The sequence below is a fragment of the Cylas formicarius genome, unplaced genomic scaffold (assembly GCF_029955315.1).
Source record: "Cylas formicarius isolate icCylForm1 unplaced genomic scaffold, icCylForm1.1 PGA_scaffold_8__14_contigs__length_24414737, whole genome shotgun sequence".
NCBI classification, from domain to species: domain Eukaryota; kingdom Metazoa; phylum Arthropoda; class Insecta; order Coleoptera; family Brentidae; genus Cylas; species Cylas formicarius.
The window spans coordinates 22036084-22062477 of NW_026844361.1; the positions used below are offsets into that span (position 1 = coordinate 22036084).

A 26394-nucleotide genomic window follows, 5' to 3' on the forward strand; every position below is an offset into this window, starting at 1 on the left:
CCTGCTAGGACCGACTCCCTGAAGAAGTGTCGTGGGCACTTCTGCAAAAACTTCGACCACGAAAAGTGCGGAACCACCGTCCATTATATAGAGTAGACTTGAGACGCGATTTTCGTGAATTGAAAATGAATCGGTTTTAAGTGACTTTTTGTGTGGCGTCGGTTTCAGCTGCCGTTTGGAACCTGAAGATTCTTGGATTTTTGTTTGGAATAGGCGAAAGGTGAGTGGGATTCATTGAGAAATTTAGTTTATACTATATAGATAAATAAATAGTGATAAAAATAATATAAAATAAGACAGTTCTAATGCTTCTATTGGCGTTTTCTCCAGTTTCGTAATTGTTATTTTTTCTCTAATTTAAATTAAACTTCCTACTTATGTTTATGTTATACCGGTTTATGTTTATTTGTTTGTGAAATCTTATATACTATAATTATTTTTTTATTTTGACCAATTACAAGGCTTTCCTATTATACGTATCCATCTGCAAACCTTAATTTTTCACTAATTCACAATAAAAATGCTATATTTACATTTTAAATTTGCATAATCTATCACATTTGCAATAATCATGAAAAGCGATATATAATGATGAGCAGTTCTAAAATATTTGCCATGCGATCTTATTATATTTAAAAATCGCTATCCTGTATGTTTGCAAAAAGTATATAATGCTCAAGTCGAAAAGTTTCTTAGTATTCTGTTTTTTCAGACTCTTATTTCAAATTTGTTTGTTAAAATTGTTACTCAAAATGTATTCCTTGGTATACTAATAAAGTTTTCACCCCAGATGCATGGTATCAGGATCAGAAATAGAATAGTTTAGAATGTTTACTGATCATTACAGTTGAAAATAAGCTCACAATTGGTTTTCCAAAAGTACCAGTATTACGTTATTACGAACTCAACATCCCCCTTTACAGTAAAACACCTAATGGTATACAATGAATATAAAGCTGGTGTTTTTTGTGATGAACTAATCCGTTTATATATATATATATATATATATATATATATATATATATATATATATATATATATATATATATATATATATATATATATATATATATATATATATATATATATATATATATATATATATATATATATATATATATATATATATATATATTCTCACGTATTGATTCACGGATGGAAAAATGTGATGAGACTATATTCCGGGATATCATCTGTTCGCTTGTTGAACTCCGACTGGAATCCTGCAGACGTTTCGCCAAAATCTCACTTGGCATCTTCAATGCTCGCGCTTTGATATTTTTTTGATACAATTAGGTTATAATGGGTGCTAAATTATTATTATTAATGTTTGTAACAGTTTCCTTTCTTTGTTCTTTCTCCCCGACCTATATGATTGTTTCTAATTGCCATTAACGTTAACTTCAATAATGAAAACATAGTTATATAAATAGTGTACAATGGGTTGCATATATGGATGAATTTTATCGTGTTTGAAATTCCTTCCTTTGTTTGGTGTTTTACATACGTTAGAGTTGGCTGTGTAGTTGGTAGCATTGACCGGTTTAAGAACGACATTTTTAGGTTATTGCGAATTGTTTATAACATAATTTCCCGCATATTTAGTTTCCTTCTCGACAATACGGAGTGTCGTTTTTTATTTTATTTTTTTATCTTTAAATATTTTATTAAACCAATCACTTTATTTTATACACCAATGTCATCTCTCTATGTGTAGTGGTTGAAAGAGGCGTGTTGTGTAAGCTTTTTTACTTTTTTTTTGGTTCGATTGTTAACTCTGATGAAATCTTTTTTTTTCTCTATATGATTTAGCCTGTATCCATGGGCGAAAGCTAGATATTACAATAACAATATTACCTTTGTACAACATGTATTTGATGTTTTAGACAATGGAGAAATCTCCTTAGCGCTTTTTCTTGATTTTTCAAAAGCGAACGATACTGCCATGACATACTTTTAAATAAACCATATATGTATGGAATAAGAGGAGTGGCTTTAAGGTGGGTGGAATCGTACCTTTCAAAAAGAAAGCAGCAAGTGATTATGGACAAGGGCGAAAATCGGCTACTATCAAAGAGGAAAAGCATAGATTACATTACATTAAATATACAGAATTGTATGTATTTGGTCAAAATTGTCAAATCAGGCCGATGATATCAATATTCTAATTGCAAATAAAGATACTACAAATACGAGAAATGCGTGATGGGAGCGGATAATCGGTTTACTAAGAATAAATTACAGCTGTAATACTGTTTTAAGCGATTGCACAATGTTTTATCATGGGAAAATGCTGTAAATAATGTAGTAGATAAATTAAATGGACACACTTCGAACACTGTTTTCGGAGCGCGAGCATTGAAGATGCCAAGTGAGATTTTGGCGAAACGTCTGCAGGATTCCAGTCGGAGTTCAACGATCGAACGGATGATATCCCGGAATATAGTGTCATCACATTTTTCCATCCCTGAATCAATACGTGAAAATATATATATATATATATATATATATATATATATATATATATATATATATATATATATATATATATATATATATATATATATATATATATATATATATATATATATATATATATATATATATATATATACAGGGTTTTTCAGTTAAAACTCCGAACGCCGATAAGTCCAAAACGAAAAGAAATATTTAATTTATGTAAAAAGTAGTCAAAGTGTGGGGTCAAGTAGATATTTCCTAAAGTTTAAAAAATTCGACGACAGTTGTGTCTATTAACGATTCCATTATTTTTAAATCGACTTTCGTCGCTCCATAAAATTTTCGAGAGAAAATTTGCATCTTGGCTATACAAATCGGACAATGTCGCTAAGAAATACATTCTTCTAGCATAATCGCCTGGTTCTAGTTTATGAACTAGTTTACTTTTGTACGGGTGAAAAGAGTTTCTGTGTAGAATTCTCCACGAAGAACTTATGGTAACACCGGTATTTTCTTTTATCTCTGATAGGGATATCTTGGGGTTATTATCAACCTGCCGAATTACAGCAGCAGTATTTTCATCATTTGTAGCCGTCCTGTTCCTATCTCTTTTAGGTTTTATGAAGCTGCCATATTCTCTTAAGTTTTTACATAAACTTGAAAAGGTTTTTGCATCGGGGACTCTTCTATGCGGATAACGCCGTACGTAAACTCTTTTTGCTTCTCTACAATTGCATCTGCATTCTCCAAACACCAGTAACATGACTACTTTTTCCTCATTGCTAAATTGCACCATTTTCACATAATAATTCTTAGTTTTTTTTTAACCAAACAAATTTGGATATTTCTTGTGACAAAATGTGACAATTTTTTGATACAGGAATAACAACTTACGTTTGTAATTGCACTTAAAACAACTGCGATAACAATGGTTGCCATAGTAACTAACATTCATGGCATACTTGTAAAAATAAGCGTTAATCACATTTTTTATTAATCAAGAAATGTGTACTTTAAATCGGTATAACTTAGAAACGGGTAAAGTAAATAAGTTTGAGTAAATAACAAAAAAGTTTTTAAATAATATGTACTTTTGTATGCGCGTATTTCCAAAGTCTCTGCAATCGAATAATTTTTCGACGCGTCGCGACGCCCAGCTCTTTGCAGGCGTCGAATTTTTTAAACTTTAGGAAATATCTACTTGACCCCACACTTTGACTACTTTTTACATAAATTAAATATTTCTTTTCGTTTTGGACTTATTGGCGTGCGGAGTTTTAACTGAAAAACCCTGTATATATATATATATATATATATATATATATATATATATATATATATATATATATATATATATATATATATATATATATATATATATATATATATATATATATATATATATATATATATATATATATATATATATATTTACGTATTGATTCACGGATGGAAAAATGTGATGACACTATATTCCGGGATATCATCCGTTCGCTCGTTGAACTCCGACTGGAATCCTGCAGACGTTTCGCCAAAATCTCACTTGGCATCTTCAGTGCTAACGCTCCGAAAACAGTGTTCGAAGTGTGTCCATTTAATTTATCTACTACATTATTTCCAGCATTTTCCCATGATAAAACATTGTGCAATCGCTTAAAACAGTATTACAGCTGTAATTTATTCTTCTTCTTCTTCTTAGTCGTTTGCTCGATTTCGAGCATCGTGAGTTCATAGATTGCTTTCTGTGGTGAGCTTCCATTCCTGTCTGTTTTCTGCCATACTGAATGACTGGCAGAGGTTTTTGCCGGTAAGGTTCTTTATAAGATCCGTGTATCTTGTGGGCGACCTTCCTCTTGATCTTTTGCCGTGTACCGTTCCTTCCAGTGTGAGTCTTTCAAGGCCATTTCTTCTAACCACATGACCGAAGAATTTTGCAATTTTCTCTGCGACAACGATGCTCAATCTCTTCCTAAATCCAAGTTGTTGTAGGATGGATTGGTTGGTTCTTCTCTCGGTCCAGGACACTCTCAGCATTCGTCGCCAGCAAAACATTTCAAATGCATCTATCTTCCTTTTATCATTCATTTTCAGCGTCCAGCATTCTGATCCATAGAGAAAGACTGGGAACACTAAACTTTTGACCAATCTTATTTTAGTGTTAAGGGATATTTGATGGCTTTTCCACACTATAGTTAGTTTGGTCATGGATTCTTTCGCTATGGCAGTTCTTCTTTTTATTTCTTCGCTAGATCCGCCCATGTTCGATATTGTGGTGCCAAGATATATGAAGGTATCAACTGTCTCGATGTTATTTATCTGTTTTACTTCAGGTCTGTTGTTATTTTGGCGATCAATTATCATTATTTTGGTTTTCTTCTTATTTATTTGTAGACCCACTTCGTTGCTCGTCGCTTCAACTCTACGTATGAGACTGATCAATTCTTCTTCTGACGCAGCGATTAGTGTCGTATCATCGGCGTAGCGTAGGTTACAGATTTTGATGCCATCAATGGTGATTCCTCCCTGCCATTCATCGAGCGCCTTCCTCATAATCCACTCGCCATAAATATTAAAGAGTAGTGGGCTTAGTATGCAGCCCTGTCTGACCCCTTTACCCACTCTAAATGGGTTGGTTAGTTCTCCATCTACTCTGACATAGGCTGTATTGTTGTCGTATAACTTTTGGATTAACGATATTAGATGGCCAGGTGTGCCCATTTCATTTAGAATCGTCCATAAGTCTTGCCATCGTACACAATCGAAAGCTTTAGAGTAATCTATGAAGCATAAGTAGGTAGGCACATTGAATTCTCTTGATTTTTCAATTATTTGTCGAAGGTTTAGTATCTGCTCTCTAGTTCCGCGTCCCGGGATAAAGCCGGCTTGCTCTGGTGGTAGTTGTGGAAGTAGGAAAGGCTTTATACGTTCTGATATTATGTGTAACATGACCTTGCTAGCGTGTGAGATTAGAGCTATTGTCCTATAATTATCGCAGATGTCCTTCGGTCCCTTTTTGTGTATTGGCACATAGACCGATTTCGTCCAATCATCGGGCCAAGTATCGGTGTCCCATATCATTTGACAGATCCTATGAAACAATTCCACTCCTGTTTCCTCAAGTGCAGTTAGCATTTCAGCAACAATGCCGTCCTCTCCAGGCGACTTGTTGGACTTCAGCTTGGTAATTGCTGTCCTTACTTCTTCTTTCAGTATGGGAGGTTCTTTTCCATTGTAGGTGCTTTTTTCTGTGTCATTGTTTGAGTTTCCAGTGTCTTCCATTAATTTTTCGCAGTATTAGTATTATTCTTAGTAAACCAATTATCCGCTCCCATCACGCATTTCTCGTATTTGTAGTATCTTTATTTGCAATTAGAATATTGATATCATCGGCGTGATTTGACAATTTTGACCAAATACATACAATTCTGTATATTTAATGTAATGTAATCTATGCTTTTCCTCTTTGATAGTAGCCGATTTTCGCCCTTGTTCATTATCACTTGCTGCTTTCTTTTTGAAACGTACGATTCCACCCACCTTAAAGCCACTCCTCTTATTCCATACATATATGGTTTATTTAAAAGTATGTCATGGCAGTATCGTTCGCTTTTGAAAAATCAAGAAAGAGCGCTAAGGAGATTTCACCATTGTCTAAAACATCAAATACATGTTGTACAAAGGTAATATTGTTATTGTAATATCTAGCTTTCGCCCATGGATACAGGCTAAATCATATAGAGAAAAAAAAAGATTTCATCAGAGTTAACAATCGAACCAAAAAAAAAGTAAAAAAGCTTACACAACACGCCTCTTTCAACCACTACACATAGAGAGATGACATTGGTGTATAAAATAAAGTGATTGGTTTAATAAAATATTTAAAGATAGAAAAATAAAATAAAAAACGACACTCCGTATTGTCGAGAAGGGAACTAAATATGCGGGAAATTATGTTATAAACAATTCGCAATAACCTAAAAATGTCATTCTTAAACCGGTCAATGCTACCAACTACACAGCCAACTCTAACGTATATAAAACACCAAACAAAGGAAGGAATTTCAAACACGATAAAATTCATCCAAATATGCAACCCATTGTACACTATTTATGTAACTATGTTTACATTATTGAAGTTAACGTTAATGGCAATCAGAAACAATCATATAGGTCGGGGAGAAAGAACAAAGAAAGGAAACTGTTACAAACATTAATAATAATAATTTAGCACCCACTACAACCTAATTGTATCAAAAAAATATCAAAGCGCGAGCATTGAAGATGCCAAGTGAGATTTTGGCGAAACGTCTGCAGGATTCCAGTCGGAGTTCAACAAGCGATATCCCGAAATATAGTGTCATCATATATATATATATATATATATATATATATATATATATATATATATATATATATATATATATATATATATATATATATATATATATATATATATATATATATATATATATATATATATATATATATATATATATATATATATATATATATATATATATATATATATATATATTTTTTTTTTCTCAGGAAACAAAACATGACTAACGTGGGCACAAGACTATTTTGGAAATTATTTTTAAACTCCGTCCTCCGAAAATTTTCAAGTTAATTTATTACTTTAATTATATTAAACGACTTATCCGATTTTGACAAACTTAGGCTTGCTTCAAAGAAAAATTGCGTAGTGCGTAGTACGCAGTGCACCAAACTAACAGATTTTTTTTATTTTATCCTTTAATTTGGAAGCGAAGCTGTTAAAACTGAAAATCTTATGTCTTCCATTTCAAAGTTATTGCCAAAAGAATACTTTTCAATACTTTGCAACTTTCTCATGTCTTCTTTATTTATTTTCTACTTGCTCTTGATTGCAGCCTTCGCTCTATATTTCCTTCGAGCGGAATTTCGACCTTGCAGATTGGGCAAACAATTGGCGTTTTTATAACTGTCCCCTTCTAAAGAAACCAATTTCTATTTTAATTTACTCGACCACCTTTATCCGGGTAAAAATATAAAGCGCTGCAAACTAGAAAAATTGTACAATCACTTCCACCATACGCCTAATGAATAATCTAGATTACGAGCGATTAATATGTAAAAATATGAAGGAAAAAATCCAAATGAGCATAATATTATTGCGTCTTACAATCCGCAACGAACCACAATTGTTAATAATAATTACCAGCCGTTTCCACTGTGTTTTTGTTAGAATTTCCTTTATTCTTGAATATATTGAACAAAAAAAAACAGTTTTTAAGTTTTTATTTCTACCGTTTCGTATTCTTCTACTTTATGGAGCAATTGACATATGTTTTCATTAGCAGCGAAACCATGTTAAAATTTCGTCCAACGCCTTCTTTTATAATAGTTTTGTGGTCCTAATTTCCATTGATATTTGCCCTCTGGAAGGAATTATTAAGGAACAAGAAAAACAGATCAGGAAGCATTTTGGTTTGGTCCATTGGTTTTATTTTTATTAAACCTAAATATAGTTTTTCAATATACATTGATATAACAAATGCAAAATTTGCTAATACCTTTATTAAAGAGGATTTTTGTCTAAATTCGGGTTCAAAATGTAACATCGCGCTCTAGATACATAGCTAGAAGATACAGTATTCTGAATAATTAGACATTCAGTATATTCAGGCTGTATAATGATATTATTAAATTCATAAGGCAATTTGATTTGATTTTGTGACTCTTGCGGTGCAAGGCGAAGAGCAAAAATAAGTTTCAGAATTTTATTAATAAAATTATTTCCAGAAGCTCCAATTTCAGTAGTTTTGATTAGTTTTGGTTGGCCGTGGCCACTCTTAACCAAACAGACTGATAATATGTTGCCTTCAAGGAATTTCTACAGCACAGAGGATTTCTTTTGGTGAATTTGCATTTATTATTTTTTCTACACAACATAAACAAAAAGCAAAACCATATACGTCACAATTGGTGTCTTTTTAATTAAATTGAAAAAAATATATTCAACGAAAGTTATTTTTAGTTATAGTCTGTTTCATTCTTCATCGTGTCGGCTTTGGACGAACCCTCCCCAATGAAACTTTAACGATGTTATTACCTATTGGTTATTCTTTCTTGATTGACAAGGCAGGGGTGGGCCACGTATATTTCTTTCGTTCCTATATATTTCATCGATATTCATCGATATTCATGTGGTAGATCATCGATAAGGGATATTATTAATAGTGGAGAATCACGACCTTAACAGAAGGAAAATATATCTTATCAATGCGAAATTTTTCCTATCTTGGATAAACTTATATATCTTAGATACACTGAAAATGATGACGAAAAGATTAAACCAATATGAATATAAGCTCTGCCACCATCCATAGAGTTGTTTGTAAAATGGGAGTTAACTACCCCAAAATGGAACAAAGTAGCAATGGAATCTTCAAGAAATTAAAAGATATAGATTAGGCAACCGATCCATGATTTACCTTAATGAAACGTGGTTCGATACACACGACACTGTGTCCAAAGGATGGGTTGATTCCAATCAAAACTCTCATACCAAAGGACATTCAAATAAAGGACAAGGTATGACCATAATACACCCTGGGTCAGAAGACGGTTTTGTCCCAGACTGCTTGCCGTTGTCTGCAAATAATATTAAGTGCCGAAACACTAAAATCAAAAGAAATCATTTTTCTAAAATGTTTCTTAGTCCACGTCTGATAATTTAATTTTGGCAACTTCAGGCATCTAGTACCCAACTTTTATCCCATTTAATGATTTTATTTTTAATGGTTTAAAAGGACCATATAATCCCGTTTATGAGGATGATCTGATTAAATTTGTAAAGACTGTCAAAACTGCTTTTTACACTTCTTCTCTATGTTTTGATTAATTTTTAAGGTATCTTTACGTCACAAGGTATATTTGGTTAGAGAGCGGTTATTTCCGGGTCCACCGTCTATAGTTTAACCGTGCCCGGCGTTCCTAGCTGCGGAAATTCCACGCATTTTTTTTGCAGCCCGTAAATACGTCCAGTGACATTTTCAATTGCCCGCGATTTTTTTCTATATGTCTCCGTTCAACAATACATTCTAATTGTTTAAATAGTAATAATTCACGTATCCGTTTCAAGGTCCCCGCGACATATCACTTGACGTTTATGCACCAACCTATGGAAAAAAAAAGAGAAACAAAAGATCCTATTACAGCCGCCATTAGAATAATCCGGTATACCTGTACGACCGTGACCCTGAAGCGAAAAATAGCCTATTAAATTGCAGTGTTGGCGGACAGCGGACTCATTTTTTTCAAAGTCGCGCGCATCGCATGCGTGATTTAAATTTCATTGTTTTTTTTTCCTCGCCCAAGAATTATCGCTATTTCGCAAGAGATGGATAATCAATACCTCTACTTTGTAGCGAGTCAACGTGTTTTTACTCACGCTGATAATGTTTTCTAAATTGTTTCTTCTTCTTCTTATATATAAGTATTTTTGAGTGTTTTTCTTCACCTCATTGTCCCCCCGTTTGGGAGGCTCTGCTAAGCCTTCCGATACCCATTCGACTTGTTGGTTCCTAGTTATTTTCACAAATCTTTCTTGTTTTTTTTTCGATGCGTAGTTAAACATTGAATACACAGTGTGTGCACGTGCATGCACGTCAGGTGAAATTATTTTGTGTTAGCGGTTATTAGTAGTTGTTAGTTACAAAGGATTTGCATACAATTTTACGTAAAAAATGGAATGCAGTACTGCAAAACACTTAAAATGTTGACAACGGAATATGGTGAATCTACTTTGAGCAAAAAAAAATGTTTATAAGTGGAACAAGCTGTTCCAAGATGGCCGAGGAGACGAACTTTGCTCTGGACGCTCCAGCACGTCAATAACTGATGAAAGTGTTGAAAAAGTGAAACAAACAACGTTGATGGAATCATCGGGATCTGTATTGCCCGTGCCATGCAATTTTTTCCTATGTTTTCGGCATGAAACGTGTAGCAACAAAATTTGGTCTGAAAACACTTAAATTTGAACAAATGAAGCATCGAAGGAGCATCGCTCAAGAGCTGTTCAACTACGTCAATGATGATGCTGATATGGAAGAACCCAGAATCGCAAAGACCGAAAAAAGCACCTCAAGTTCGATCAAGTGCCAAAGTTTTGCCTACTGTTTTCTTTGATTATCATGGCGTAGTACATCAAGAGTTCTTACCACAAGGTTGTACGAACTTCTGCGCCGTTTGCAAGAAGCAATACGAAGAAAAGGTTCGGAATTGTGGGAAAACAATTCATGGATTTTGTATCGCGATCGTTGCTTGTGTCCAACTTTTTACCACTTTTTCTTGCTCCCAAAAATCTAAGAAGTGCTTACCAGAATTATATCTGAGGGGCGATTGCTTTGAAAAGGACAACGTGAATTTTGATAAATAAATAAATACTTTTTGATAAAACTTAGAAGTCACCTTACTATTGGAACACACCTCGTATATGTACAATTAATAGTTATAATTAGTGCTGAGGTTAGTTTTGGCTAATTTGGCTTGGCTTGTTCACGATTCAGGAACCTTAGTTAAATATTGAATTTACAGTGTGTGCAAAATAAAAAAAAATGGATGGAGCAAAACTGTAGAGATACGGTTAATGTCCGGTTTAAACATATTTTCTGACCAAATAGTAGTTATAACGATTGCATTCATTTCCATCGTGGTAATCAAAATTATTTCCATAAATTGACGTCAAACGAAATCTGAAATCTTATAGCTTTTAAAAAATAGTTCCAATCTGGTAATGATGGGAATGCCAAAATTTGATATTGTTTTCGATTAACAAATGCCACTTTCTTATCTACTCGTTTCGTCGAGATTGCGATTTTACTGCTTTATTTTAGCCCTCAGTAATCTCGAAAATGGCAAATGTCAACTTCAAACGAATGTTACTAGGTTATAATTACTAAATAATACATAAATTAATCGAATAGAATTGCTTTAGAAAAATCGGAAAATAAAACATTTAAATCCATCAAAATAGTTATTTTTCAATGCAAAAGCTAGTTGCAAAATCTTTCTTTAATATACGACACAGAAAAGAATTCACGCAATAATAAATAAAATAAATAAAAAAACAAATACAAATAGTAATTGTCGTTTTTCACAATTGAAAATGTTAATTCACTATAAAATGAAAATTAAAAGAGAAGGAAGACAACTTTCTGATATTGAGGAAAATGATAAATTTAAAAGGACTGCTAATATTTTGGAAACCGTAACAATGAGAGTATTCAATACCTACCATTTTCCTTTAGGTTGTAACTGGTTTATTAAACTAATTACAGTTTCGTTAGCAAGGCAGTAAAGTCTGACTTGTACAGTCTATAAAAAACTATACTGGTAGAGAACCCGAGCCAATTTGCAATTCAAGCAAGACAGTTTAAGCGTTGTTCATTAAACAATCGAATGACCTGTTATTTGTTCCTTTCAAAAAGAGGAATAATTGATTAGTATTACAAGATGGGAGCGCAGATTCGTTTTGAAGCAACGCGCATGCTGGTAGATATGAACTAGGATTGCTATGAATTATAGCAATGCTTTGATGATATCACAGGTCCGGCATAACAATTATTAATTGACTTCGTTCGCTCACTAATGCAAATTTCAATGTGCTTTCTCTGAAAAAAATTTATTACTTGCCGAGAGATATTAATTAACCCAACTAATTAATCACGGGCTACCCAAACTAAAGAATATCTAATAATACACAGACCAATGTTAAATGCTATGACAATTTTTCCCCAAAGTTTTTCATTCGAATGTTGTGTACATTATTACAATTTTAGACGCTATGAAAAATTCGGAAAATGTTCAGCCATTTTCGAGATAATAATTAGTTTTGGTTAGTTAGTTTTTAGAAATATGTATATTACGAAAATAGTTAAATATCTTACAAATACGTTAGGGTTTCGATAAAATATGCTACATAAAACACTTCAAAGTTTTTCTTAGAATTTCAAGCGATGTATTAGTAAGTAAGCCTTCAAACGCATTTGACCCCTGAATCCGCACTGCTATGAAGGCAAAGAAAATAATGGCTCGTAAACAACAAGGAAGTAACAACACTCATGTATAAGTATAACAACTTCATAGTATTTTAATAATTTTTTTCTTAACAATTAGACTACCTGTCACTTTTAATACGAACGAGAGAATGTATAATTAATCAGGTTCTCGAGAAAAATACAACAATTATTGGCATCATTATATCAATCCCCATTGTTTATTAAATTTACTAACAAACAATGAATCTAATTAATTGATCTAGTTAAATGTAATATCCGATTATAAAAAATGACACATGTGGACGATATATAAAAGAGTTATATTCACAAAAACTTTAGGCATACACGTATCACCTTATCTTTCCTCCACTTTTTCTGTGATGTCAGGTTGTTTATTCAATAACTACATACCATGGAGTTATTGAATTTGTGTCGTTTCATGCCGTTTTTGCATGCATGAGATTTGCATACTCATTCGTATGCGTCTCACAATCGCCTATATAGCGTCAGTTAATGTTGACTCTATACTTTATGATTAACAATATTACTAAAATGTTCCCTCCACAAACCTAGTATAAGAATAATTAATTAGAAATGTAAAAAACTGATTTCAAAATTTTCAAAACTCGGCAAGCAACATTAAAAACAAAATATACTTTCAGGTGCGCGGCATCCATTTTTATATTATTTATTCTCATTGAAAGAAACTTCTGTAGTTGAAATTTATTGTGTTTCATGAACTTAGTAATTAGTTTTGCTCAATTTTGAGCATTTTCCATTAGTCATTGTTTCTCTTCGCCTATTAAGACATTCTTATTAATAACGAATCCCAACAAGCTAAAGGCACAACACCAACTAACCCGTTTTGAGCTAGTGTTAATCTCAGCAACATTGCAACCGATTTACCTTCAGTAATACTCTTTGGAAATGATAATCATTTAACCCACGCAAAGTATAACATAACAATTAAACTTAATAACATAAAATTGCCACTCTCTGATTCATGCAAAAGCTTGGGTCTCACTCTTGATTCGCAGTTGCGGTTCAGAGAACATATTACTAATAAACTAAGGGTTGCCTATGCTAATTTAAGATTAATTTATGGCAATAGACATGTACTTTGTCACAATTTAATGACTGCAGTGCTGCGTACGGACCGTGCCTGGATGCGTCCGATCGTTACCGTGTCCAGAAGGTTCAAAACTCCTGTCTAAGGCTAATTTATGGGGTAAGGAGGAGAGATCATATCTCTTTATTTCAAAATTCTTAAAACAAAATTACCTTTTTATTTTTACAGAAAAATTACTCTTAACATATCAATACACAATTTGAATCTGCGTGGAAGACACTGACTAGTTATACCCCGTCACCGCAAATAATTATTTAAAAGATTCCTATAATATAGCCATTTGCATTAACTCTATTGCTAATTTTGATATTAATCAGTCCAACTCGACGTTTAGGAACAATTTCAAAAAGCAGTTGTTACGTACGCGCTAATATTAAGCTCTTCTACAAAACACGTGCCCCTTTCCTTTCCTTTCCTTCCCCCTCCATCTCTTCTCTTTTCTTTTCTTTAGAATTATGTGTATCTACGCTTGGCAACTGTCGGTTTAATACAGTCCATTTATCTCGCCAAAGAACTCTTTTAAGAACAATGAACATAATTGGGTATGTGAATGCTATTTTAATTGTGGAGGTAGTTGAAGTATTTGGTTAAATACGGATGTAACTTCAAACATCAGGACATTAAAATATTTGCGGAGGCATTACTAGTACACACAGTATATTTTTTTAAATACTACCCTATCTACACAATATATTCTGCTCTAACAGTGCATTATTTTCGTGATTTTTAACCAAATGCAATGCTAAAATCATGTAATTTTCTTTTACATAGAAGTATATGCTATAGACACGTACTACAACACATGATATAACAGAAGCACCTATCACTGACTTGTGAAGAAAACTACACGTTTCACAAATATTACCTGCATAAATTACAATATCATCCAAAATCTTCATTTAAGATGACGCAAATACTGCTAAAGCAGTAGATAATTCTACAATGTGGCACCTTCGTCTAGGGAAGGGCAGTAAATGCTTGCCAGAATGTGATACATACATACATACATAACCTAACTATACAAATTTTTATATGGACAATAGCCACAATCAGCGGTTCTTCAGATACCTTTTCGAAGATTCATTTAGCAATAATATACTTACGATTTCAGGTTCAAAAACAATAACAAAAATGTTGGAGCTAACAAAGAAACTAGCTTTCCTCTACCAACCGTACGTCTTGGCGATAGTGTCCATCGGCTACGTGGTCGGAGAACTGGGACACTACATGATAGGCGTGACGAGCAAAGCGATAGCTATGGACCTCCATTTCGGCGACATCACGTGCCAACTCAACACCACCGAATATTTCATAAGCGATTTGCCCATTGCTTGCTCGGAAGCCAACAACTCGGAGACGTGTTTGTCTTACAACATCAACGGGACCCCGTATTGCGAGTGGAACTACAACGGTCTTGGTATCGATTACCAAGTGCTCGCCGGACCTAGTTTCATTGCGGTGTTCACCATTGTGGGCGTTCTCATGGGGTATTTGGCCGACAAATTCAACAGGTGAGTCGCGCGAGTGACTTCTACATCAGCGGGATGACAGCTCACTGATGCTAGGTCAGTATTAATACAATACAATACAGTTTTGTTCAAACAGCACACCCGAAACAGACCTGTTAGCTCGGGGGAAGCTAAGTGACAAGAAGGCATCAATAAGTGTTCTGAATTTCATTCTAATTATGCGTACAGTATTGTGCTGAATAGCCAACGTCTTATCTCAATTTCCCTAAGAGATTAGCACACCCCTATGGCTCACCCAAAATTTATATAGCCTTCCTCAAAGCCGTATCAAAATTATATTTCGTAAAATGTTAAGAAGATGCTCAATAAGCATTTGAAACATTAAAACTAACCATCTAACGACAATATACTTTAAGTTCATCTTGCCTCATTGGAAATGTAAGGGTTATTAAAGTATCGTAGTACTTGCATTACATAATGATAATATAACGTAAATCCGTATGTAGCATATCAATTTTTTTCTCTGATTGATAAGTAAACAAAATGATGTAAGTGAACTGGAAATAAAAGTAAAGACAGCAAATGTAATATTCAGAATATTTCTATCAAACATATCTTGTCAGCGTTTATTAGTAATCATGAGACTGTGTAAAGAATTTTTCCTTGTAAAGGTTTACAGGAAAAAATGGTAGAGATTTTTATGGGACGACTTTTGTTTTTGACTTTTTGCATTATATGTAGTTATATTTGCCCAAAATATTTTCTCTACTGTAAGTACTATTTCAAAGTAAAAAAACTTTGAACGTTAGTTGGCTCATATCCAGTATGCTATTTTGGTGGTTAAGTGAGCACAAATTTCTGGGATATTGCACTGAGGTGGCTTCTACTTGATGAAAATCCATTTATCAAAATAAATAAGAACTGAGAGTTCAGATTTTCGCGAAATTATATATTTTGACATGACAATTGTTCATGACAATCTGAACATTTATTTCTGATTTATTTTGAATACTGATGTTGTGTATTTTCTGTGAACTGTAACTTGTTAGTTTATTTACAGCATTTTTTTTATGTATAAATTCATATAACTACTGTCTAGCTTCAAATTATCTCCCGAGCACGTGCTACCTTTTTTTTTAAACAGTCATATACTCCGTGTCCATATTCTTAACACGTTTTGTCTACGATCGAAGTAAAAAACATTCGAATTCACGAATTGATAGCTAGTAGTGTTAGCGGCCACGTTGGACATCAGGCTTCAAGTTATTGGTGCATGCGCGGGGAAAATATCAATCCTGCGTATTCTCTTATGTTCGTAAGACATCTATTTATCTCGAGCTATATGTATAAATTTATCTTTTTATTCTTCTTAACACTATATAAGGGGCTTTTACATTTTGAAACTAAAGCTTTGGAGATACTAGCAGATTCATCACCAAAATTGCGTCCAGAAAGAACGATACTGGTGGTGGACTACTATAGTTTGGACCCTGTGGTTAATTTTGCAGCCAACATACAACTAAAAGTCTGCATTTAGCTACCAACGGAGTTATCTTCCTCTGGGCTTTCTGTTTAAATTTTTATTCACTTTTTTTTAGCGGTCGCAGCACATTTTTGAATTGTTTTGTTATTATTGCGTATTTGTGAGACACTGTGATGTACTAAATAGATTAGAACTTTTAAAATGTTTAGTTTAGTTTGAGTACGTTCCTTGACAAACCCAACCTAGAAAAAAGAAATCACTCCATGATCAAAAGTATATTTGCCGTTGCTCTAAGTAAAATAATCTCTTTCGTTGAACTTATACGAAGCAAATTGGCGGGCAACTCAAGGTCAATCATGTTGCAAATTCCCATGTCGAATTATTTAACAGAAAACATTCCAACGAGCCAATTAGTGGAGCTTCGACGTCAAAAACTAAATCTTGTGGGAAAAAAATCGATCTTTTGCAATTAAAACGAATCCGAACGCGTAAATTGCCCGCGACTGTCGACGAATACATAAATAATTTCACAGTTTTACTCTTGACAATTACGGTGCGGAAAATAAACCGTAAACGAATGATAAACAAAACCCATAGATTATTTGCGATTTTCTCCGTGTAATCCGACGAAACTTGCATTGTTTTTCCCGCATTGTGTCCCCTTTTTTATGCGATTAACAAGTCGTCGTTGGAGTCTTGGCCGCGGGTATTGGTATGGGTAATTGCATAGTCGCGGATTGCAACTGCAATTTGTTATTCGACCCGTGATCACGAGCGCTGAATGTTAAGGCTAAGATATAGCAGATTGCTTTGCGATTGAATGCGATTAGTCGACCTTTCAACTCACCGGAGTGGTGGTCATTTTCAATTTGTCGACCGCATAAAATTACTAAATAATATAATAATAATAAAGAAATTTTCAAGAATAATCAATGTCCCTCCTAACCTCCAAGGATGATTCCCCTAACCTGATTTTCAAATCCTCTATTCTTCTCTAGCGAGGTTGGAGACCAATATGGCAAAGTCTTCCCAATTGCGGGCTCCATGAAGTAGTGTGTTACCACCGGTATGTGTGTGTCCAGTCTCTGATATTTCTGAGCCACAATTTGTTCTTTCTTCTACACTTCTACCCTCTGTGGGGATATATATCATCTCCATCTATTCCTAACTAACCCAACAAATTACACATTCCAAACCAGAACTAACTATAGGTTCGCCACTTGTCGACAGATGGCAGCACATGTTATCACTTATAGATGGCAGCACAAAGAAATTGCAGATCCCCAACTCCCACAGAATAAGTTTCGCCTCTCACATACAGCACGGCAAAGAATTATAGATTGCAAACTTAGCAAAAATTTCGCTCTTTGGAAACTGCAATCTGGTTAGAGCAACCGTCTGTATGCGCGGCGAAACTTTGTTGGTTGGAAGATGTGCTGCCATCTGTGATGCGAAACTTTGGTTAGTTTTGGATAGGAACCTGTAATTTCTTTGGTTAGTTACTAATCTGTAATTTCATTATCTCACGATGTTATCCTTGGTCAATGGTGGTGGATTTTCGTTTTTTAAATTAATGTACCAAAAAAACGTCTCCACGAATGTCAAAATAAAATTCAAACTTTATAGAAATCTACTAATTAGACTACTTTAAGCGGACCCAGTTCCAACATTGAATTGAAACAAAAAAAATGTCCTACCAAATAAACTATAAATAGCGACTTGTTTCTGAAATGATTAACCTACAAAAACATAATTATTATTTGCAAAATTCTGAAAACGACTAAAATGTTTATTTGGTTTGCATAGGAATGGGCATAATTTTTTACGCACCACTTGCATCGCAAAATACTAAATTAAAATTAAATCTCGCAACGTATAAAAACATAATTTGTTCTACAATTTGTCATAAAGCGGAATGTCATAAGCTAATTGAGATAAATATCTAACCCGCGATATATAGAAATGTTACGGTACTGCATTCCGGTTGCTTGCTTGAAGGAATTGCGCACATGCATCCCATTCCAGAGTATTTTTTTAGTGTTCGAATAGATGAACTACTAACAACTGTTGTTCGCTCTTTAGTACAACGAAAAGGATTGGCAAGTAGTTTTCAAGTCATTTGAGACTGTATCAAAAAAAATAAATGAATTATTATTACACTAATTGACATTTTATAATTTTGAAAAAAATTCTCCTAACATTTTGAAAGTTTGACCGAAGAATAATTGAAGGTGTCAAAACAATGAAGTAAAATCATTTTGGGTAATTTAAAACAAAACGCCCTCTATATAAGTATAAAGAATGGTATTTAAAGCATTTTAAGTAAAATATTCATACTGTACATAAAACTAATATTTGCATCAAAAATAGCAGTCTGCCATCTAGGCATACTCCAGTTCCTTTAGACATTTAGAACAAAACTTCAGACAAGGATTTCTTTGTATATTATTTGTCTAGATACTTATCCACCATTTAAGTATTAAAGAAAGGCAAAAATGCGTTTGCGGAAATATGCTAATGAAAACGAATCAAGGCCACTTTATAATTTATTTTTTAATTTATTTAAATTTTTTGACAGCCCGGGTGTAATTTTATTTATTTGGTGCTGAACGTTAAAAGAGTAAAAAAGATGTAGATTGTAGTTTAGATTGTAGAATAGCCCGACATTTGTAATATAGATACTATGCATAACTCTTATTTGATCTTACAGAAAAGGTTTATCAAAAAACATAGTCCAACATTCGACATCCAGAAAAATAGAAAAAAATCATATTTGTTAATTGTCTAAAATTAGATATATTTCCTATCAAAGGATCCACAAAATAAATGTTGAGGAAAACAACTCAAGAGTGAAAAAAGTTTTCACAAAATATTATGCACGGAGTTCCACAGGGTTCCGATATGGGTCCATTATTGTTTTTAGTTTATACAAGTTAATTCCAAATCAAATCACCATTTGCTATTAAAAATTTTTTAAACCAAAATAAAATCTTTTTTTTTGGGAGCATTGTTTTTACTCTATAGAGGAATACAAACTGAAGATAACCCGATTACCAGATTTTTTTTTCATTTATATTCCTGTTTGTTTTTATATGTTATGTAATAGATTGTTATACCTATTATTATTGTAGAGTTTATCTAATCGTATGTATAAGAAAGAAAACTAACTAGCTCACCCAAACAGTGCTACTTGTTAAAATACCTTCCAGAACGGCACTGAATTTCACAATTTTACTTAGTATATTGTAAAAAAGCCTTTTTGTCGTAATTAACCAATATTTTCATTCCATTTTTTAATGTACGTCTAGTGTACAAGGGCTTCGATCATCTTGTTGTCATCTTAAGAATTAATCAGGAGTTAAGCGAGTTGCAATTATAATTTTCTCATACTATAATTGCCCCCACAGAGGGCGTACCACATCCTCTTAATCAGATTTGTTTATTTATAAAATCACTAGCCCTCAGAAAAATTCAATTGGACGATTGACGATATTCCAGGGTCAAAATGTTGGGAGGCTGCACGGTGATCTTCTCCATCGCCATTATCCTCAGCGGCGGCGTCAACGAGTTTTGGCAACTCGTCCTGCTTCGCATGATAATGGCAGCTGGCGAGTCCGCGTGCAATCCCCTTGCGACCGGTATCCTCTCCGACATATTTCCGGAAGAGAAAAGGGCTCTGGTGATGTCCATATTCAACTGGGGCATCTACGGCGGATACGGTAAGACCTTGAAAAAGAGCAGCGAAGAATGACGAGCGCAAAACTACAATTAAAATTAGAAAGGATTCAACAAAGATTCAAATGCGTTGAAACTATTTTTTAATTTTCAGACAGCTAAAATAATTTCTTTAAAATGTATAAAACACACAAAATGGTTATTAAAATTTAATAAAAAATTAAATTTCTTAAGAACATTTGAGGACACTGAAAATTGGTAAAGATTCATCCTTTTTTTTGTTTGTTTTGAATACATAGAATTTAATAATAAAGGTAAAATAAAAAAAAATGTTTTTATACTTGAAATTTTTAAGAAAAAAAATGCTGTATCCTGTTTACCATCCTCCATAATAAAGATGAAACCTTAAAATCTCACTTTCAGAAACTTAAGTAAACTTTGTAATATTTTTATTTAATTAGTTGATTAATTCTATTTAAACCTTTTTAAAAACATGAATTTTAAAAGAAACATTCTTTCCATTTTCAGGTATCGCATTCCCTGTTGGTAGATATGTACCACCCATGAACACCTTGGGATTGGGCTGGAGGATATGTTACTACTCGTCGGGCATAGTTGCCCTTATCGTGGCATTTTTGACGTGGTTTACTCTGAAGGAACCCGAGAGACAGTCGATCGGTGAAGATGCCGCTGCTCAGAATGACCCCAATGCGAAAAAAGTGACTATTTGGTGAGTATAATTGGTACAATTTCCTTACGTTTTTATTTTATTTACTAAACCATTTTATTGATTTTGGTTTGGTTTCAAAGAAAATTCGTCACCACCACTATACTTTTTTTTCTTGACCAGTTTAATACATTAAAATTTTGCTAAGCTTTGTAGCTAACGGAAACTTTTTGGAATCGCACTGTATATGTTTAAGGTATTTTACGAAGGCTTGGACGTTTGGGAATAGAACTTAGAGGTCGAATATTATAGAAATCCTTCAAGAACTGTCTGAAGTCCGACCAGATAAGGGATCTTGACTTGAGAATAGCAATTATCGCTTGTCTTATTGTTAGATACTGCCACCCATTATTAAAGAATAATAAACTCCGACTTTTTGCTTTTTTCCTTTCAGAAACTTTTTGGACAAACTTTGCAGCTAATGCTAAGAATGAAACTAATGTTCTGGTAAAATAATTATCTGCCGCTGTTGTCTACCAATATCCATACTAAACCCACTATTAAGGAGAGGTTATTAGAAGGTTAAAATTTATACCCCACAGGTGGAATTTATAGGGCATTAATGCGGTCATCATTTTACACAATATTTACTATACAGTGTGCAACTAGTAATTAGTTCCTGTACGTGTATTTATCTTGAAACAATAAAACAAAGATTTGCAGGAAATTTGTTCTGTCGATATCGATATCGAAGAGTGGCGTCAATATATATTGTTGAGACCTGAAATAATTTCCCTAATTTTCGGCTGACACAGGCCCCAATTTAAATTCTTATTGAATATTTAGAAAACTCAATTTAATATAATCAAATGAAGTATTGTGCTGGATAAAGCCCCTTGTATCCCCTATGATCTACTACGAATGAACCTTAAAAAGCTTATACAAGTAAAAAATTATGTTATAATGTTAATAGGTTGAAGGTGGAGCGACAATTATCACTACATGTCACTATATGTTTTAACGTAACGGGTCATTTTTTTAAGGACCGTGATGAGTGAACCCAGAATCATCATGCTCTGTCTAGCAGCTTCAATCAGACACTGCGGAGGGATGTGTTTCGCGTATAACTGCGATCTGTTCTACCAAATGTATTATCCCGATTACGATTTGGGTGAGTTGCGATATCCGGAACAGCCCCACAGGAACCAAAACATGTTTGTTGACAGGTTGGTGGCTGTTTGCGGTTACTATTATAGTAGGCAGCATCGGCGTGGTCGTGGGGGGCGTGGTCTCTGACAAATTCGTCGCCAAAATGGGCATACGATCCAGGGTAGTAATCCTGGCGGTTAGTCAAATCTGTGCGACGCCATTCGCCTTCGGCAGCGTCTATTTCTCACCAGTGGGTGCCATGATCACTCTCGGAGTATCCTATTTCTTCGGTAATATTAAGATATTTTTTTATACTATACAAAAAAATACAAGGACAATTTGGACAACACCCGACATCTTAAAAGTCATAAAATTTATTAAGAGGATCGCCTTGCACTGAGGAAAACCCATGTTTTATAGTTATTCTGTCATCTAGAAGCTGTCCCCTTAATAACTAATTTGTACAATTATCTTAATAAATTTTGTACCGAAATGGTCGAGTCGTTGAGGTTGTTGTACGCAATAGCGGCCAACTCACTCCGCATTGCTTTAGACTGCTCTATACCTCTTTGGTTCGCTCTAGGCTGGAGTATGGATCTGTGGTATGATCCCTGTATTATTCCAGCCATATAGACAGCCAGAAAGTGTATGGGTATCAGTTCAACTTCAGTATTACAACTAAGGCCTTCAATATTGATTAAAGAGTGATTTAGTTTTTCTCTTCGAGATTTTGAATGGTCGGTTATATTGTCCAACTCTTTTACATAGCATACAATTTAACTCATATTACACGAAGCTGTTAACCCCTTGCAAGAACGCTGAAAGCGTGTAACTGTCTAAAGCTTTCGCCTTTAATGAAAGTAAAATTTTTGCAAATTGGTTAAACCGTAAATAAAATTAAATCAATTTCTTCCGAGCGCAGCTGAGATGTGGTTCGGCATATTGTTCGCCATCTTGGTCGAGATCGTGCCCCTCCATGTGCGCTCCACTACAGTCGGAGTGTTTCTCTTCGTGATGAACAACGTGGGAGGCAATCTTCCCATTGCCGTGGAACCGGTGTCCAAATCGATCGGTTACAGAGAGAGCTTGTACATATTCTACGCGGGATTTTACGGAATTAGTACGTAAAACTTCAAATTTTATAATATTTATGCGCCCTCGGGTCTATTGGAAAAATACTTTAAGTCAGATTATTAGTTTTTCCATCGATGGCTTAGTCGTTAAACCCAAGAGCGAAAATATGTGATAGATACAACGAACACACGCAGCTTTTACTTTAAATACAGCATGTATAAGGTTATTCGGAAAGTCATTTCGTTTTTTCCCGTCAGAGGACTTAATTACGTTTTTTCGAAACCAACTTCACACTTAAGCCGCATAACCACTATATGTCTTGAGAGCTGATATTGCAAGGCTTGTGTGTGAAAAAGTTCTATTAATTCTACGCAGTAGTTTTTGGTTGGTGCCCTTTTAAATATGGAGAGCAATAAGCAGCATTTTCGTCATATTTTACTTTTTTACTTCAGAAAAGGTAAAAATACTGTCCAAGCGAGAAAAAAATTGACGCATGTGTATGGAGAAGGCGTGTTAACAGTACGCCAGTGCCAGAACTGGTTTGCAAAATTTCGATCCGGCAATTTTGATGTCAAAGATGCACCACGGTCTGGAAGGCCGGTCGAAGCTGACAAAGATGCGATAAAGGCATTAGTTGATGCAAATCGGCGAATAACCACACGAGAGATCGGTTAGAGATTAAATTTGTCGAATTCGACTGTTTATGGCCATTTGAAAGGCATGGGCTTAACCTCGTAGCTCGATGTGTGGGTGCCCCATGTCCTTACGGAGCGAAATTTGTGTCGTCGCGTTGACGTGTGTGATTCGCTCCTCAAACGTCAAGAAAATGATCCATTTTTGAAGCGGATTATTACTGGGGACGAAAAATGGGTTGTATACAACAATGTTAAACGCAAGAGGTCATGGAGCAGAAAAGATGAACCGGCTCAAAGCGTATCAAAAGCCAACATTCACTAAAAAAGGTGATGCTCTCCGTTTGGTGGGATGTCAAAGGAATCTTTTTTTTTGAGCTTTTGCCGGACAATACAACGATTAATTCAGAAGTCTATTGTCATCAACTGGACAAATTGAATGATTCACTTAAAGAGAAGAGGCCCGAATTAATCAACAGGAAGCGTGTAGTGTTCCACCAGGAAAATGCGAGACCTCACACAAGTTTGGTCACTCGCCAAAAACTTTTACAGCTTGAATGGGACGTACTGCAACATCCACCATATTCTCCAGATCTGGCGCCTTCCGACTACTATTTGTTCCGGTCCCTACAAAATTTTTTGGATGGCAAAACCTTTACCTCAAATGAAGATGTCAAAAACCACCTGAACCAGTTTTTTGCCAGCAAGGACCAAAACTTTTATGAGAGGGGAATTATGTTACTGCCAGAAAGATGGCAAAAGGTGTCTTACCAGAATGGCCAATATATATAATTTAATAAAATATTTATTCATTATACGAAAACTGTCTTTCATGTTCCCCAAAAAAAACGAAATGACTTTCCGAACAACCCAATAGCATCTCCAGTTTCTGAATTTCCCATTAGACGTTTAAACCAAATTTGGATGAAAGTTTTTTACAAAAAGTGAAAAGTTTTTATGTTTATAATAATTTTGGCATTAGCGACATAAAATTGACATACCGGAATTGCCTTTAGGTGAACTGAATTAACTGAACATTAAATAATAAAAATACAACACAAGCAGTGAAACGTTGATCGCAAATTTCTCGAAAGTGGTTAATATTGAACAACAGAATAAAAAATGTTCCGTTTGATTTTTAGACATACAAAAATTCGACATTTTTTGCTTCTACCGATTGGCTTCACCTACCGCCCTCTACGAATTACATTAATTTCCATATTCCATATTCTCATGTAGAAAACCCCCCGGACGTCAATGTTTATGTTACTAGTGCCAATATTATGATAATAATAGCAATTTTTTTAAAGTTTAGTCCCCGTATGTCATAAACAAGCAACATCAGCATCTCCAAATGTGCTCCCTTCCGTATTCCGTTTTTATTTCCATCCGAAAAGGATTTTTTTTAATGGAATCGCAGTGTTCCGCCGCAGTACTAAGATCTACGGCAGTAGCTACCATTTTACTTAATGAAAAAAAAGCAAAACAGAAAACAAAATTTATCTTTTAAATAAAATAATAAGATTACGGCTTAATATAGTGTTTCCTTCTCGAGCCTTTTTATTATCTATCTATTTAATATCTATCTATTTTCTATTAGTCTCTGTATAGTTATTACACATTATAAATGATCATCAAACAAAAAAAATAACAAAACTGTCATATAAACTTGCTTTTGGACAATGTTAAAATTAGAGGAGTACAAAATTATAAGTACTTAGGACTAATCTTAACAAATAAACCTGATTGCAACATACATGTCAACCAAATCATAAAAAAAATCTCCTATCGCTATAAAACCTTACATTTTAAATTTCGCACATGCGCTTTTTCTTTATGGACATTCTCAAAAAAATTTTCATACTTGCTTCGCAAAGTTTCCTGTTTTATCGGCTTCTTCAGTTCTTCAAATAATATGTAAGTACGTGAATCTTTTAAGTTTGTATTTAGTGATTGATTGATCTTTAGGTTCGCTCATGTTCCTGATGACCGTTTTCTTGATGCCCGGAGCGGGAGACTCGGACAACAGTCCGCCGCCCACGAAAGAGCTTAACGGTGTCGACAATGTGGTCTTTACACCGGAAGAGACCAACTTGCCGACAATAACGGCGCTAGTCAGAAACACCAAAAGAAACGGGAACGAGAGCAGCAGACTGTAGAGCGATCGCAAGTAGGCAGGGCGCGCCTCTTGGGTGCGTTGATTGTTATCCCCCCTTCCCCATCAAATATTTTAAGTGAATTGGACAACGAAAGTAGTTTTAAAAATAAGAAATACGCAAATTTGAAATAATTTATGGGTGAAATTCACACCGGATCCAGGCGCGCCCCTGGAATTATGAAATGATGGAAGCGGATAGTTAAATTAATGGAAAATAATGGATTAATACGTTAAGAATCTGTGCTGATGTTCACTTTTTTCTTTGAAGATATTATTGTTGTGATATGACGAAGTTTGTTACGTTTTTCTAATTAGGGCGGTGTACATACTATTTTTATATTAGAAGATTAGGTATTGCCCTAGGTCGCTTAAATATATATTTTTTGTAGATCCAATGCGATATGCTAAAAAATTAATAAAATTTGATTTTAACTAGTGTTTTTTGCAATTTAGTA

The 26394-nt window shown here is 34.3% G+C and overlaps 1 protein-coding gene across 1 annotated transcript; it reads left to right on the forward strand.

Annotated features, from left to right (window-relative positions):
- LOC132706347 (protein spinster homolog 1) lies at window positions 1-26376 on the forward strand. The gene is made up of 8 exons (XM_060677630.1): window positions 1-220; window positions 14744-15143; window positions 20083-20303; window positions 20788-20989; window positions 21970-22097; window positions 22153-22365; window positions 22998-23195; window positions 25750-26376. Exons 2-8 carry the CDS (start codon window positions 14764-14766, stop codon window positions 25938-25940), a joined length of 1533 nt encoding a protein of 510 aa, XP_060533613.1. The 5' UTR covers window positions 1-220; window positions 14744-14763; the 3' UTR covers window positions 25941-26376.
- Window positions 26377-26394: the final 18 nt, after the last annotated feature.